Source organism: Mytilus trossulus, chromosome 6 (genome assembly GCF_036588685.1).
Source record: "Mytilus trossulus isolate FHL-02 chromosome 6, PNRI_Mtr1.1.1.hap1, whole genome shotgun sequence".
Taxonomy (NCBI): Eukaryota; Metazoa; Mollusca; class Bivalvia; order Mytilida; family Mytilidae; genus Mytilus; species Mytilus trossulus.
In genome coordinates this window covers 17120026-17138788 of record NC_086378.1, presented here as the reverse complement: position 1 = coordinate 17138788, position 18763 = coordinate 17120026, and the positions used below count along the sequence as shown (strand labels likewise).

At 32.6% G+C, this 18763-nt stretch overlaps 1 protein-coding gene across 1 annotated transcript; it reads left to right on the top strand.

Moving 5' to 3' along the window:
- Positions 1-7421: 7421 nt before the first annotated feature.
- On the top strand, positions 7422-18288 carry LOC134722367 (uncharacterized). The gene is made up of 3 exons (XM_063585983.1): positions 7422-7425; positions 8281-8387; positions 17844-18288. The coding sequence occupies exons 1-3, from the start codon at positions 7422-7424 to the stop codon at positions 18036-18038; spliced, it is 306 nt and encodes a 101-aa protein (XP_063442053.1). The 3' UTR covers positions 18039-18288.
- Positions 18289-18763: the final 475 nt, after the last annotated feature.

Here is an 18763-nt window from a genome sequence, read left to right as displayed (position 1 = left end):
AATCTATTCGATATTAAAGATTTTTTTCATTCTCAGAGTGCATCTTACAATTCAAAGTAGTAGATAGATTTGATAAGAACACATATTCTTCTATTTGTCTTTTAGTTTCAAAGCAAAAGGGATCTGCAAAATGATATTATTATCTCGCAATTTCAACAAATACATTACTATTTACTTTACCTAAGATGGGATGAATTAGATGCACTCAACATTTGTTTTTGGATTTGATATATTGTAATAAAAGTGTTTAGGCCTGTCTTTCGTTTTTGTTAAAATGCTTTTTCCATATGGGTTTTTGTGTTTCTGTATTACATATGACGTAGCTCTGTACTTATACATTCTGTCAGAGAGTTACTTTTCTATGAATATGTTCTATGACTTGTTTTTTTACTGTTACGAATCACAGTTAATGACTAAACTCAACAAAGACCCATCGAAATTTATTTGATAAATTCAACAACACTTACCGTTATCTTGATGATATTTTTTCATTAAATAATCAAGAATTTTCTCAAAATACTGCTGAAATTTACCCTAAGGATCTTACTTTAAATAAATCAAATGTATTCGGTAATAACTGTCCTTTCCTGGATTTAGATATTTCGTTTTTAAACAGGAAACTACACTCTAAAATTTACAACACAAGAGACGACTTTTCTTTCCCTATTGTTATTTTTTTCATTTTTAAATGGTGATGTTCCTTTGGCACCATCTTACCGTGTTTATATTTCACAACTTGTTTGTTATGCCCATGTCTGTTATGACGTTTTTAATTTTAACGAACGCAACCTATGTATTACTGGTAAATTATTAAAACCAGGGATATCATGGATATCTTTAAATTTACCATAAATTACTTAAAACCTTTACTGAATTTTTCCATAGACATGATAGATATAAAGATTTGTTTTGAAGCTTGATTGTACCTGTAGCAAACTTATTTCATACCGGATAGCACATCCTCATTTTTACGGAAATGTTGTTAACAGTGCCCAGAAATTTAGAAATGATCCATGTAAACTTGTCGCTCCCTTAAATAACTTATTCTAAAAGGTTACCAATTCAACACTGTAATAAGATCATTGAACATTGTTTTATTGGTATAAATATTGATTTTGATATCAGTAGATTAAAAGATTAACTAAATATTACTGGTATGTTGTATACATAGATGTATCATGTGTATACATATTCATGGATCTACAATCTGTCGATACCTGTAACTTGGCATTGCACAAGGTCATGTTTTTCTCTGGCTGTTTAAGACGTCTTTACACTAAATCCATTGGATGTTGGATGTGTACAGATTGATTGTTAGTCTTAGTTGCATGATTTTTTATTAGTTGTTAATGGCTTTGAACTAGCTGTGTCAGATAACTGTGAGTACTCTCGAGCTCACATCTGTTCATTGTGTCTTTTTGTGTCGGGATGTTTAAGTACCCAGCCACGTCCACTTGTATTTTTTGTCTACATGTATCTGACAAGTTAATAAAATTGAGAATGGAAATGGAGAATGTGTCAAAGAGACAACAACCTGACCTTGGATAAAAACAACAGAAGCTCACCAACAGGTCTTCGAGGTATCGAAAAATTCCCGCACCCGGAGGTGTCCTTCAGCTGGCCCCTAAAAAAATATATATACTATTTCAGTGATAATGAATGCCATACTAATTTCCAAATTGTACACAAGATCTAAAATTAAAATGATACAAGACTTGGGATAGGCGCAAAAATGTGGCGGGGTTTAACATGTTTGTGAGATCTAAACCCTCCCCCTATACCTCTAGCCCATGTAGAAAAGTAAACGCATAACAATACGTAAGCCTTAATCAACTGATTTTTATAGGTCCTTCTTATGTTGTACTGTTATACCACTATCCCAGCTGGTTAGGGGAGGGTTGGGATCCGGCTTACACGTTTAACCCCGCCACATTATTTATGTACCAAAAATGTATGTACCTGTACCAAGTCAGGAGCCTGTAATTCAGTAGTTCGTTTGTCTATGTGTTATATGTACATGTACATATATGTACATGTACATGTACATATATGTACATGTACATGTACATATTTGTTTTTCATTAATTTTTTTACATAAATAAGGCTGTTTTTTTTCTCCTTTGGATTGATTTACATTGTCTTTTCTTGGCCTTTTATAGCTGACTATGCAGTATGGGCTTTGCTCATTGTTGAAGGCCATACGATTACCTATAGTTGTTAATGTTTGTGTCATTTTGGTCTTTTGTGGATAGTTGTCTCATTGGCAATAATATCACATCTTCTTTTTTATATGGCATCATTTAACTAGAGGCTTTAAAGAGCCTGTGTCGCTCACCTTGTTCTATGTGCATATTAATTAAAGGACACAGATGGATTCATGAGCAAATAGTGTTTTGGTGATGGCGATGTGTTTGAAGATCTTACTTTATTGAACATTCTTGCTACTTACAATTTTCTCTATCTTTAATAAACTTGGCCCTTTCCAAAAATTACTGTTAATTTAAAAGTTATCATGTACATATTTTTAAATTACTGTACAATATCTAAGATACAAGGTATACAGAAAAAGGAAAACAATTTTGGACATTGAACGAGTTACCAAGGCAACAAATCATGACTTAATTTGCATCATGTGCATAATTTGTAAAATTTCTTGATTTTCTTTGTTGTTCGTCAAATTTTTAAGTATATTTTAGATTGAAAAGGAAGTGCCAACCTAAGAAACAACTTTGGTGATATTTTGTTAATAGCATAAAAGTTGTAATAAAGCATCTGTTAAATTATTATGATTATTTTGTTGTTTCTTGGCTGATATGTTTTCACAACAGATACATTGTATAAAGATAGCAAACTGTATAAACTCTGTATTTTTCATCGTTTTTGTGAAAACAGTATATATAATACCTAATTGTGACGTCATCACATAAAAATCTTCATGTTTTTCATGTTTTTGTTGATATTTCTTGATCCTAATATGCATTTTTAAACAGTATGTGCCAATTTGAAAAAAGTTATTTAAAATTTGTTTTGGCCTTAACCAGGCCGAGGTATTTCTTAGTACTGCTGATTATCAATTTCACCTGCTTTATTATAGATGGACATCATTTTACTATGTTTAATAAACCCTACTAATTTACCCAACTTACTGAATTAAAGCAAGACAATCATAAGTCATGTAAGTATCTGAGATGTTCCTTAATGTTTAGAATAAAAAGATTGACGTGAGGGTAATGCTCTGAGCCATCGGTATAAGTCTACAGATTGCTCTAAAGCAATCGTATACCAAAAATTGTTAGAAATTGACTATAAAGGTCAATAACTTCTTTAGGGGTCACTTGACCATTTTAGTCATGCTGACTGATTTGTAGATCTTACTTTGCTGAACATTATTGCTTTTACAGGCTATCTCTATCTATGATACTTTTCAAGATAATAACCAAAAACGGCAAAATTTCCTTAAAATTACTAATTCAGCCCAGGGGCAACCCAACAACCAGGTGTCAGATTCCCCTGAATATTTCAGGACAGATAAATCTTAGCTTGATAAACAATTTTAACCGTGTCAGATTTACTCATAAAAGCTTTGGTTTCAGAGTTAAAAGCCAAAATCTACATTTTACCCTTATGTTCTATTTTTAGCTATGGTGCCCATCTTGGTTGGTTGCCCGGGTCAATGGACACATTTCTTAAACAAGATACCCCAATGATGATTGTGGCCAAGTTTGGTTAGATTTTTGTAAATTAAAAATTTTTGTAAATTAAAAATTAAAAGTTAATAATATATGTAAACATGGTAAAAGGCAATGGACGATGAAGACTGACGTGAAAATATGAGAAAAGCTCACTTGGCCCTATGGGCCAGGTAAGCAAATCAGACATGGAGTCTATCCATGCTAAAATTTTACAAACATGCCTATCGGAAACACTTGCAATATTGGAAAAATCATGGTGTATGCAATTTTATCCCCACCAACATGACCAATGCAATGTCTAAAGGGAAACAAACAGGAAGAAACCTATCAAAAAATCAACAGAACATTTATACAGCCACCAGTTGAAAGAAGTTCAGGCTGACAAAATATTATTCGTACGAAAAGAAAATTGGCAAAAGAATCCATCTACCATTTTGTCTTACATGTCTTGGTACTAACACGAATAAATAGAACAATTTTTTTTATACAAAGAAGGGCTGCAAGGTATGTGACAACTGCTAGACATGATGGACTCCCTACAATAACTAAGAAAGGAAACCAGACTTGTTATGTTTTACAAAAATGACAGAAACATGTTTGAAAATATATATCATGAATATCTGAAGAAGCCATTTGCGCCAAGGAATAAATGAATAAACAGAAAAAACATAATGTACATCTAAAACTTAAAAGACAACCAAGTAACACAATCGCATATATGCATATTGATGTCCTTCATGCCACAGATCATTGAGTTTAAGTTATACATTGTATATCATAAGAAGACCATAAGAATATTGATCCAGGGGAGGATCCAGCAATTTAAAAAAAAGGGGGGGGGGGGGGGTATTCCAACAATAATTATGTCCCCATTTAAAGCTTCAAACTCCCCTGGATCCGCCAATGTGATCTACCACCAGATATGCAACAGGCAGACAGACACCAGACGGCTGATGCATCCAAAAGGTCAAAGTGGCAATTTTTAAAGCTCAAATTTCACAAGTATATCAATTTCACTGGATCTCATCACCTGACTAAACAATCGTCTTGTTAAACAGAAAACAAATATAAAATATCTTAAATCTTTGACTTGTTGAAGAAGGAGTATATTTCTTTATTTACATGCATGATTTATAATTTAAATTTCCGACAAAACAGTCAGAAGCAAGCTTCCGTAAAACCAACATGCATGAGTAACGAATAAACAATAAAAAGATAAAAAAAAAACCTTTTTTCTTCAATCCATCAAAAATACATCTATCTGCAACAATACGTTAATATTCAGTTGAAAGATTGACATATAAAATAATGATTATATAACGGAACGATTTTACCTGCAAGCTGCCATTTTGTCCTATTTAATCGAAGCGAATGAAACCAAAGGTGTTCCGAATAAGATCTTCGAAAGAATATATGTGAAATTTCAGACGTGCTACTCATATATATGTCGAATATTTTTTCTATTTCTTACAATTTCTTGGAGAAAATTAATCGAAAACTGCAGAAAGTTCCCACGACTTTACTCAAATAATAATATAAGTGATATATATCAGTTTTTTTGTTGGAAAACCAAAAAAGGCGAATTAGCCCAAACGCCCGTTTATAACTCCAGCTAGATATGCACTTTACAGACGGTCATATTTCATAAACCGATAATTGTTCAAATAGTTGTCCGATTTAAATGTTTGGAAGCGTTTTGGGGAGATACTATCTAGCTGTGTATCATATTAAAACCACAAAATGATAACATTAACATAACAGGTTGAAATTAGTACAAACCTTTGGGCGAATTTTTTTCAATTACCCCAAAGAATTTATTACCCCAAAGGTACCAATTTTACATATAAACGGACACCAACAATTCATATTTCGATTATATATATATATATATATATATATATATAACTCGTCTAAACATCAACCCAACAATGTTAGATCTGTAAATTTGCTCTCGCAAATTTTTGGTTCTTCCCTCGCCGGGATTCGAACCCATGCTACTGTGATATCTTGACACCAAATCGCCTGCACTGCAGCCGTCCCGCTAGACCACACGACCACATGGGCTTCAAAATAAAGCTGTCAGTGGCCGTGTGTTACCTTTCCTCGTCAGTTTAAATCTAGCGGCGTACTACAGTACATGATATATAAGGCATGGAGATGTTATTGTTACAGATCAGCTCAATTATCTATAGTAAAGGATCTTACAAATAAATGCAAGATACAGTCACAGAAAATAATTATATTTATAAGTACGTCTGAGTCAGTGACAACTCTACAATAGATGTATCCATCGGATCACCATCAATGATGGTGATACATGGCTGTGTACATTATGTATATACAACTCGTCTAAACATCAACCCGACAATGTTAGATCTGTAAATTAGCTTTTTTTGTTCTTCCCTCGCCGGGATTCAAACCCATGCTACTGAGATATTGTGACACCTAATCGCCTGCACTGTAGCCGTCCCGCTAGACCACACGACCTTTAGATAAATGAGCTGATCTGTAACAATAACATATCCATGCCTTATATATCATGTACTGTAGTACGCCGCTAGATTAAAACTGACGAGCAAAGGTAACACACGGCCACTGAAAGCTTTATTTGAAGCCCAGGTGATCGTGTGGTCTAGCGGGACGGCTACAGTGCAGGCGATTTGGTGTAACGATATCTCAGTAGCATGGGTTCGAATCCCGGCGAGGGAAGAACAAAAAATTTGCGAAAGCTAATTTACAGATCTAACATTGTTTAGTTGATGTTTAGACGAGTTGTATATATACATTGTTGGGTTGATGTTTAGACGAGTTGTATATACATTATGTACACAGCCATGTATCACCATCATTTATGGCGATCCGATGGATACATCTGTTGTAGAATTGTCACTGACTCAGACGTACTTATAAATATAATTATTTTCTGTGACTGTATCTAACATTTATTTGTAGGATCCTTTACTATAGATAATTTAGCTGATCTGTAACAATAACATCTTCATGACTTATATATCATGTACTGTAGTACGCCGCTAGATTAAAACTGACGTGGAAAGGTAACACACGGCCAGCGGAAGCTCTTTTTATGGAGAGCCCAGGTGGTCGTGTGGTCTAGCGCAAATTTTTGGTTCTTCCCTCGCCGGGATTCGAACCCATGCTACTGTGATATCGTGACACCAAATCGCCTGCACTGCAGCCGTCCCGCTAGACCACACGACCACCTGGGCTCTCAAAAAAGAGCTTTCGGTGGCCATATGTTACCTTTCCATGTCAGTTTTAATCTAGCGGCGTACTACAGTACATGATATATAAGGCATGAACATGTTATTGTTACAGATCAGCTAAATTATCTATAGTAAAGGATCCTACATATTAATGTAAGATACAGTCACAGAAAATAATTATATTCATAAGTACGTCTGAGTCAGTGACAACCCTACAACAGATGTATCCATTGGATCGCCATCAATGATGGTGATACATGGCTGTGTACATAATGTATATACAACTCGTCTAAACATCAACCCAACAATGTTAGATCTGTAAATTTGCTGTCGCAAATTTTTTGTTCTTCCCTCGCCGGGATTCGAACCCATGCTAGTTATATATATATATAAAACGAGAAATGAGAAACAATTATAAACCACTTCAACAAAGGACGACTTCTGAACTGACTTCCTGGCTTAGGACAGGTGCAAACAAAAAAATGCCGCGGGTTTACACGTTTTAATGGGTACAAACATTCGTCCTTATCTGAACCAATAGTGTACAACCACAATATTATTAGGACACACTATTAAATATCAATGGAAACTAAATCAAAAGAAATATTAACACAGGTGAACATACACTAAAAGAAAACATTTGATATATGACATAATATGGTGCATTATACGTGTTGTACACATTTTTTTATTTTTAAGTATAAGTTTCAGATTAACATTCATCTGAGATCTCTCTGTTTTGTGTCGACAAATGGTAAAATGAATTGATAGCTTGTAGATTTTTCTTTTTCAATTAATAATATATGATGATGCTAATTTAACCAATCTACATTTTTGTGGGGTCTGTACGAAATACGAGTTGCAAAATTTACCAAGCTACTTTTTTTTTGTCTGTACGAAGCACGAGTTCTATTGTATGTCATTTAAGATTGCTTCCAATTCAATTTCGTTTAAAGCTAAAAGCCTAAAATCGACGGTTAGTACTCTTCATTTAATAAAAACTAATGTTTAATTATTCACTGGTCTTTTTAGCATACTTTTAAGAACGGTTTTGTGCAGTGTTATTTGCTTTATAGTTACTCACTACAAAGTAAGGCCTTCTTAAGTTGTTATCGACTGACAGTTTTCTTACTGTTATGATGCATGTTGTTCAATGTAATAGATATACTGTCATTGGTTAATGTTTAATTCTGCGTCGTTTATATAAATTTCCTAAAGTGTTCCCTCATTGGCTATCATATTAAATCATATTCATCACAATGTTCATCAAAAATAAATTATTCCATATTAAACCTAGCAGATAGTTATTTTAAATCTTAAATAAGCTCTGATATTAACACATTCTCCTTTGATTTTGAATGTAGGATGCGTATATCAAAACTCTGGAAATCTTAACCAGACTGAGGACGTGTACGCAAATTCTGAGGTAAAAGGCAACTTTGGAGACAAACAGGTGTACGCACCTACAAAGGTAAATTATCAATGACATGGATAATAAATATCAGAGGATGGCCAGGCAAAGTTACACAGAACAATGCTCATTTATTTTAGTCTGTACGAATCACGAGGTCCAGTGGACCATTAGAGATATCGATGTCGGCCAGTTTAATTCTTTTATATTGTAACAGTATTTCTACAACCAACATGCACATCAAAATACATACTTGCAAATCTACAAAACAAATGTATAATAAACACATGCCAAGCAGAAAACTTATATTACACCCCGTTAAGCTTATTTCTATGGAACGCCACAGCTGTCTTATGTTGAACTCTGATATTACGTTATGTTGTTTTATTATTACATGATGATATTGTCTTTACATACTAGTTATATGGTTTTGACGTTACGTTATGATGTTTTGATATAATTCAATATGGAATGGTCATTACTTAAATGGTATTTCAGTATTTCGCGATATAGTTTCGTATTGACTTTATATAGTTTTGTCATTTCTTGATATGGTTTTGTCATTACTCGATGTGGTTTCACCATTATTTAATGTGGTTGTTCCCATACGGCAAGGTGTTTTTAAAATTGCTTAATTTGTATGTGACTTAACGTAATGTAGTTGTTTCATAAAAATATGTGGTTTTGTTATTTCGTAATGATGATTTGCCAATTCTTTATATGCTTCAACATTACGTAATGACATTTTTCACTAAATGATGTGCTTGATTCAGTATTTGATATTGTCCATTCATTCTTTGATGTGGTTATTTCATTACTTAATGAGGTAAAACCACGACGAATTAGCAAATCATCATTACGAAATACCCAAACCACATCATGTTATAAAATAACTACATTACGTTAAGTCATATAAACATCAAGTAATATTAAAACCTATTTGGCATATGAAACAATCTCATTTAATAATGACGAAACAGCAATTAAAACCACCATTGTTGATTAAAAAAATGCTAAGTAAAGATTAGGTGCAACACTTATCGTTAAGAAATCCCGCACCCCCTAAAGCTCGGTAGAAATTTATAAATGCTTCCTCAAAAGATATAAAACTAATCCTTTCATTGAAAAAAAGACTTGAAAATGAAAACTGGAAATGTGTCAAAGATACATCAACCCGACTACAAAGAAGAAAATTGCCATAGCCATCAATTTGTCCTTAATGCTGCGAAGAAATATTACGTCGGGATACTGGCTTCTAATCAATAATGTATAATTGCGAATCGACATGTACTACACACTAAACTCCGACGCATATAAATGAACAAAATAAAAAAAACACACAAAATGTCGACTTTAATCTTGGAATTATCAACTTTAATCTTGGAACATCCAACTTTAATCTTGGAATTTCAACTTAAATATAGGAATTATCAACTTTAACCTTGGAATTATCAACTTAAATCTTGGAATTATCAACTTAAACAAGGAAATTACTGATATTTTAACTGTAGTCAATAGTTTATTGTATTTCTCCGATAAATTGATAAAGAAAAATAGACGTTTATAGAAAGTCTGATATATCTTCGCGTAGTCTATTATCCACGAAAGGAGGGAGTTTAACTTCCCACAAAGCCGCCCTACGGCGGCTTTGTGAAAAATTTGCACATCCTGCTACAAGCATGAAATTTGATGACCTTCCCCAACTATTACGCTTTTATTTCAGATAGGGAGTTATTTGAAAAAAATGTGTCGCTTCTACGAATCGTTTTATCAATGACATTATCAAATCCATATCTGGTGATGTTGGCTGATCAATCATCATTCTAAATGATAAAGTCACATCTTCAAACGCCATCCATGTCACCAATGCAGTTCCTTTTCCTTATCTCTTAATGCCAGTGCATTTGAAAGGTAATGGGTAGATTTATGTCTTAAGCTTTTCATACCTCAAAATGCACGCCAAAGTTCGTCTGCCCCATATGTCACGACATAGCGAAACAGCAATGACAGCAACATCAGTATCGACTGTTCGAGTCATGACTCCGTTAAGTTTGTGTTTCATTGCATCAGCCACGTGCATCTTGATTAAAGTGTCAGCCTCTGCATGTAAACAATGTGCAAAACTTACAACATCATTATGTGGTAGATAACACAGAACATCCTGAGCATGTATTGCTACAACTACCTTTTCCTCAAACTCTATTGAGCAAGCTGATGTGAATGAAAACTAGAAAGTTCTTTCTTATTGTCGTCATCTCTCAGAAAACTTTGCCAATTTTGAGGAGGTTGTTTAGACCCTGGATTCATCTGTGTATTCCCTTGCCCCTAAATGTAGCTCTTGCTTCTTGTAGCAGCCTACCGGTAGTGGGCCCGTGTAACACTTATCAATTCAAAGTTTTAAAAAGTTTTCAAATTTTAGATTTTTGGAATTTTGATCAAAGTTTTAAAATATCAAAATTCCAAATTGTGTAAAAGTTGGGAATTTTTTTAATTTTAACCAAATAATTAAAACATAAAAAATCGAAATATTGTTTTCAAATTTGATAGTTTAGAAATTTGATCAAACTTTGAAAATACTTAACCTAAGATATCAAAAATAGAAAACGGGCGAAAAGGGGGTTACCTGTAAACTGCGAAACGAAATAAAAGTGGAACGAAACGGAATAAAATCAAATGAAAACATACTGATACTTAAAGGTTTTAATGTATAAAATAAAACCACAGGCATATAGTTGTATGCGGTGAAAAATTGGATGACAAAAAAAATATTTCTCAAAAGAAGAAAATTGCGCGGCTCTTGTAATGTCCATTTTACTTGCTGATTTTCCCAGCACCAACATGTTAGGAGTTACAGTAAAAACTGACCAACTCGCAATAGGTCAAATACTATGGTTATGTTGAGTATGTATGTATATTTTCTACTTAACTTTAAGCAATACAATTCCTCAATACACGTTGTATTATCACATTTGATTTCATTTATTTCTCTTTTACTGTACGAGTTCTTACTTTCTGCAATCATATCTGCAGATGAATACATCATTCCATGTACATTTTTTTTCAGCCTTCAAAATTATGTAATAGTTGCGGTTTACATCAAGCGCCCATTTGTAGGTCTCGGCATTTGGAAAATTAAAAATAATTTTCAAAAGTTTATATGAGCGATAAAAGGTATTTTTTGAATTATCCGACATATAATTATTGTCACTAAGGTGACACTGTTTTTATTTGGATACTTGCACGAGGGGCTTCAATAATGGTACATTAAAATATTTTGTGCAGAGGACAAAAAAAATAGTCTGAATCCAGATGTTCCCCATGCCTAATAGTGTTAAATTTTGAAGAAAATTATTTGATTAATAGCGATGAAAAACTTAATAAAATTGTTAGTGTTTAGGGCAAAGTTTTTTTTCTCACTTCCAACATATATCCATATCCCCACTTTTAAAGTTAAATGGTTGCGCCCTTAGACAATGTTTGGACTGATGCTTGTAAAAAGTATATGCTTGATCATATACTTAGCTCCATTAGGGTCCCTAAATCAACCACGGTTGTCATTGTTCCGTATTTGTTGGTTATGCATTTTGAAGTTATTGTACGACAATCAAATTTGAGCAAAGTAAAATGACACAGGTACGTGCAGTCAGAATAGGGCGTGTAAAGAGAGTGCCAGGCTGTCAACTACATGCCAATGGTAACGTTGCTTTCGAAAAAACAGTACAATGTAAACAAAAATGCTGAATTTTAAGTAAAACATTCACCTACGGAACGTTTAAAACTGAATATTTGAAAGTCAAGTAAAAATAAGGACCGAAACAATTGAAGAGCGCCACAGGTGTTTGGCCAAAGTGAAGTTAAACATATCAAATTCCACCCATAAGGGCTACTTTACCCGAGGGAGTTGAATTCTTAGTTTCTCTGTAATTTGTATGTAAAAAAAACTATTTCAAATTATCGACAAATATTTCATGAATGGTCAGGAACAAATTATCAATAAATACAACAGGGAGGGGATGTGCTTGTTACTTATATGAAGAAGACATAATCTTGCAGTTATATATACTTTAATTTAGATCTGGAGCTGGCATATGTCAGTAACTGCTAGCTTTACATATAGTCGTTTTTTGATAATTTATTATCATTGTCATTTTGATTAGTTTCTTTTGTTTCCTATTCTGACATAGTACTTTGATTTCTTTTAAAGTGCTTTTAATTATGCGTATTGCTGTGTGTTTGTTTATTGTACATTGGCTAGAGGGATAGGGACAGGGTTGTGATCTCACGAAACATGTTTAACCCCGCCGCATTTGTGCTCCTGTCCCAATTCAGGGGCCTTTGGCCTGTTTCGTATTGTATGATTTTAATTTTAGTTCTTTGTTATATATTTCGGAGTTTTGTATGACGTCTATTATTACTGAACCGTCACTGAACCAGTACACTATTTTGTCTAGGGGCCAACTGAAGCACGCTTATAGCAGAGTTTAATTGCGACACACCATTAATTAAGTATTCCTTCCGTATCATAACTTGGAACTGAAATCGATCATAAAAGGCAATATATTATCGTCGTCCAATCGAGAAAAAATAAAACAAAACGTCTAAAGTTGCTTGCGACCGAAGCGAATTTTCTGGATCTACCTTCATCAGGAACGTCAAAAGGCAATGTTGGCCTACTGCGAGTTTGTCAGTTTTCACTGTTACTTCTAAGTGTTGGGCACTGGGGACACCAAATAACTCTTAATTATTTATCTCAAACGCTAACCTTATATAAGAGAGTTAAATCAACTTATTTGATGCCGGTTTGTATAGTTTTTTTTTATTAGATGCACAACCTTAAAATTTAAGAATACATGTCTAATATGTTTTATAAAAAAGATTACTTCTTCTTATAAATATTATAAGAGCCGTGTTAACAGGTTTACAGGCACCCCTATGTTCGCCCCTTTTCTATTTTTGATATTTTAATCAAAAATTTAAAAATCAAACTTTCAAAAAGTGAAATAATCAAAATTGCACTCTAGGTTTATTATTTTAAAAGTTTGATCAAACTTCTTAACTTTTTTAAAAACGATATTTAGAATTTTGATGTTTTAAAACTTTGATCAAAATTTCAAAAATCTATAACTTTGAATTTATAAGTGTTACACGGACCGTAGTATCTTTGTACGCATCCAAGAATACATCCAGAGTTGTTACAGTTTCAATGTGTTTCATAACGAGTATGCTGATATGGTATGATGTCCTTACATGAAAAAAGTACCTTGAAACTGTTACAAGAATTGATGAAGTTTTGGATGCGTTTGGTAGTTGTAGCAACAAATGCTCAGAATATTCTATGATATCCACTACGTGGTGTGTTTTAAGTTGAGCACCATGTTTACATTAAGAGGCTGACACTAGAATCATGGGGCATGTGTCTGATGCAGTGAAAAACAAACGTAAACGAGTCATGACTCGAACAGCCGTTACTGATGATGCTGTCATTACTTTTTCGGTATTCCGTGACATAGAGGTAGACAAACTATGGATTGTGTTTTGGAGGGCAACAAGCTTTGGATAAATATCTATCAATGACCTTTCAAATGCACTAGGCACTGAGTGATAACAGACACTTATTGTGATCCATGTCCTTATCGGTTGTGATACGGTTCTCTGCTTGCTTGAAAAAAAAGGCTGCGTGGGAGACAATGATGGCATTTGAAGATGTGACTTTAACATAAATATATAATTTATTGCAAAAAAGCTAAGATTTGCAGTTCGGACAAAATTTGGATCGTACACTTTATTTTTTTATGTAGCGGGGTTAAACATGTTAGTGGGATCGCAGCCCTCCTCTAACCTGGGACAGTGGTGTAACAGTACAACATTATAAAGAACTATATAAATCAGTTAAAAAAGGCTTAACTCATCAGATAGATACAACTAAATCTAACATCTAACAAAAACGCAAAGTTGACGTGGATTTGTACTCGTATATCCCAACAACAAAAAGACTTTAAGTACTGATATGAGAGTACTCGCAGTTACTACCAGCCAATCAAAGCAACTAACAACTAACGAACAAAAATCATGCATCTAAGACTTATCTTAGTAATATATAAAGCTTACTAAAAAAAAAAACAGGTCATTATGTAGTTTGGTGTCTTGCTGTCAAATTTAAGAATTAACTTAATGAAGGTAAAATAAAAGCTAAGATTTGCAGTTCGGACAAAATTCAGATAGTACACTTTAAATTTTTTTATAACTTTTTCAAATCAACTAGGATTTTCATCAAACTATGAAGCTACCTTTTTAATATATTTATCTTACTTCTGAATTCCAGGTTGTTATGAAGTTTGATGTATTGCTGTGAAAATTAATATTCAAATTAATCTAGGTAGAAAAAGAATATGTCCCAAGTACCCACAAGTGTCCCACTCGTACTATCATTTTATATGTTCAGTGGACCGTGAAATTGGAGTTACAACTCTAATTTGAAAGATTATATCATAGGGAACATGTGTACTGAGTTTCAAGTTGAATGGACTTCAACTTCATCAAAAACTGCCTTGACCAAAAAAATTAACCTGAAGAGGGACGAACGAACGGACGGACGAACGAACGGACGATTAGACGGACGAACGGACCCAAAGACTAGAAAACATAATGCCCCTCTACTATCGTAGATGGTACATAAAAAGCTTGGATTTGCAGTTCGGACTAAATAGAGATAGTGAACTTCAATTTTTTAAGACCTTTTTCAAATCAACTTGGGCTTCATCAAACTATGCAGCTATATCTAAGTAATATATTAAGCTTACTGAATCCCAGGCCATGGTGAAGTTTGTTGTATTGCTGTCAAATTTAAGAATTAATTTATAAATGTCAAAAAAATCAGAATTTGCAGTTCAGACAAAATTCAGATAGTACACTTAAGATTATTTCAAAGCAACTCGGATATTTATCATAATCTACAGCTATCTTTATTATGTATTTTTCTTACAAAAAACAGGTTATTTGGTCATTTAGTTTATGGCTGTCAAATTTAAATATTTAAATTAAAGGTTTCTGTCTGAATTTTGTCAAAACTGAAAATTTTAGTCTTTTATTACATATTCTAAAACTACAGTAGGTCATTAAATTTGAAATCAATACACCAAAATACAAAACAACGTAAAAATTCAAAAAAAAAATTCATGAAAATCTAAGCGGATTTGAAAAAAAGTTATCAAATTTAACACTTTTTTGTTAAAACAGGAATTTAATATCATGAACTTTCTAAACAATCCTTGATAACCTTTTAAAAAAGGAAATGTGTTCGAAAGTTGCAGTAAAAATTTATTTTAATCAAATCTAAAAATATTTGTTTGTCAAAAGTAAAGACATGGCATACAAGAAGCACTTTAACATGGTTTAGTTACCTCAGTACAAGTGAGTTTTACAGGTAAAAATAAAACCCTATTTTTCTTAAACTCGTTTATTACTTATCTAGTAAATTCAAAAAGCTCTGCGATTTAAATTTAACAGGATGTTGCAACTATGAATAGATTTTATTTATAATTTAAAACTCTCTGGTAGGTGTGATCTTTTTAAAAAGTTTGCCCCAAGCAGGAGGTACTGCTTTATAAATCACCATAAATCAGAAGAACCATTTTAATAAGGTCTTTAATGTTTGATCCCTTTTGGATATATTCATAATTTATATAAAAAAAAGGATAAAACTTTAAAGAAATTATGTAACTATTTTATATATTCTTTATTACAAATTATAATAAAAGATACATTTCTAATATCGTAACTTTTTTTACCTAGATTAATTAAATTCTTAAATTTGCCAGCAATACACAAAACTAAATAATGACATGGGATTCAGTAAGATCAATATATTACCAAGGTAACTGTATGGTTTGATGAAAATCAATGTTGATTTGAAAAAGTTATTAAAAAACATTTTAAGTGTACTATCTGAATTTTGTCCAAACTGCAAAACCTAGCCTTTTTTACCTCGATTAAATGAATTCTTAAATTTGACAGCAATACATCAAACTACATAATGACCTGTGATTCAGTAAGATCAATATATTACCAGGGAAGCTGCATAGTTGGACGAAAATTCAAGTTGATTTAAAAATGTGATAAAAAGAATTAAAATGTACTATCTGAATAATGTTTGAACTGCAAATTCTAGCTTTTTTGACCTAAATTAATTTGAATCTCAAATTTGACAGCAAAACACCTAACTTCATAACAACCTAGGATTCAGTAAGATAAATATTTTACCAAGGTAGCTGTTTAGTTTGATGAAAATCCAAGTTGATTTGAAAAAGTTATAAAAAAATTCAAAGTGTACTATCTGAATTTTGTCCGAACTGCAAATCTTAGCTTTTTTTTACCTTCATTAAGTTAATTCTTAAATTTGACAGAAAGACACCAAACTACATAATGACCTGTTTTTTTTTAGTAAGCTTTATATATTACTAAGATAAGTCTTAGATGCATGATTTTTGTTCGTTAGTTGTTAGTTGCTTTGATTGGCTGGTAGTAACTGCGAGTACTCTCATATCAGTACTTAAAGTCTTTTTGTTGTTGGGATATACGAGTACAAATCCACGTCAACTTTGCGTTTTTGTTAGATGTTAGATTTAGTTGTATCTATCTGATGAGTTAAGCCTTTTTAACTGATTTATATAGTTCTTTATAATGTTGTACTGTTACACCACTGTCCAAGGTTAGAGGAGGGCTGCGATCCCACTAACATGTTTAACCCCGCTACATTCTGTATGTATGTGCCTGTTCCAAGTCAGGAGCCTGTAATTCAGTGATTGTCGTTGGTTGATCTTTTACATATTTGTTTTACGTTCATTTTTATGCCCCAACTACGATTGTAGTGGTACATTATATTTTCTGGTCTTTGGGTCTGTTCGGTCGTCTGTCCCGCTTCAGATTTTTTGGTCACGATCAAGGTCGTTTTTGATAAAAATGAAGTCTCATCAACTTGAAACTTTGTACACATTTTTTCAATTTTAAACGGCTGGTATCTTAAAAAAAGCGAGGTGACACATAATGTTTATTATATTTAAAAAAAAAAAGCATATTCAGAGGTTGTCGTTATCTCTTGTTTGTCAAACATGTATTTTGTGTTAGTTAATTATTTAATAAAAATACTGTCCGTTTTTTTCTTCTGAATTGTTTCACATTTGTGTCTTTTTTAATTTGACGAAATGGTTTGGTTTCGCTCATTGTTAAAGAACGCACAGTCGATAATTGTCTAATAGGCAATTATACCACATTTTGTTTTGTTTTGTGTGCATACAACGTCGATAAATTACGTCACTTTTTTTTTAAATCTTAATATTCAGGACATTTTTGTTCGTGAGTGCATATGTTCGAGCATGAATTCATTGTAGTGCAGTTATTATTATAATTATTATTTTTAACATGTCTTTGGTTATCAAATGATTTAAAATTTGAACATGATTGTTTTCAAAATCCAGACAGAATTTTGAACTTTAAAATCTTTTGGTAATTTCGTTTTAGAATAAGGATGGGTTGATATACGCAGATCTTGATCTAGTACCTAACATGAGTGGAAACCGGTTTGTTATAAGAGGGTTGGAAAACCGAAACAACTATGCAGTTATTGACCTTACCAAGACAGCAGAGCCATTGCCATTGGAAAGTGACAGCGATGATGATGATGCTAGAGCAAAAACGACTAAAGAGGAAGAGTGAACAGAAAATAACAAGCATTTACACCCACCTTTTTTATACAAATAAAACCCTTTGTTTTTCTCTCACAAAATTAAACATTGCTAAAACATTGAAAATGAATATAGAATGATTGGCTATACAATATGTGAGTGGTTTATGTTTTCTTACGTGCTAAAACTATTGACTTCTTTTATAATGTACATGTATCACTTCTTTTGAAGATAACCAAAATATGATAAACGTATTACGTAAATGTAAGCATCATGTGGCAATTTTCCAAACGTGTACATAAAGAATTTGACATAGATGTTTTAAATTGACAGAGTTATTGATATCGACGTTTGTCATACACTTATCCATGAATTACTCTTAACCCGGAAATTTACCTTTATCCAACTACCCTTAACCAGGGAAGAAACATATTCTGTGATATTTTTTCAACAAAGTAAAATTTGTGAAGTATTTCTTTTTAATTAGATTTACAGTTAATTAATAAGTATTTATTGGTATAGAGTATTTCGATTATTTTGAATAATGCACTAATATTTAAGTAATTCTTCTTTGCAAAGGGAGAATATATTAAAAAAATAATTTCATGGAATGGGAGACAACTGCAACTTATTACTCTTAAACGGAAACGCGTTTACTCTTATCCAGAAAATGTAATGTTATATTATTGACTTATTGTTAACACAGGAGGGCATTTCCAATATTTAATCAACTAAAAATAAATAGATATAAATGAA

Bases quoted from the DNA above. Each gene is read 5' to 3' on its own strand.
- LOC134722367 (XM_063585983.1), top strand. The intron at 8,388-17,843 runs GTAAATTATCAA...ATTTCGTTTTAG, and splicing joins AGGTGTACGCACCTACAAAG to AATAAGGATGGGTTGATATA.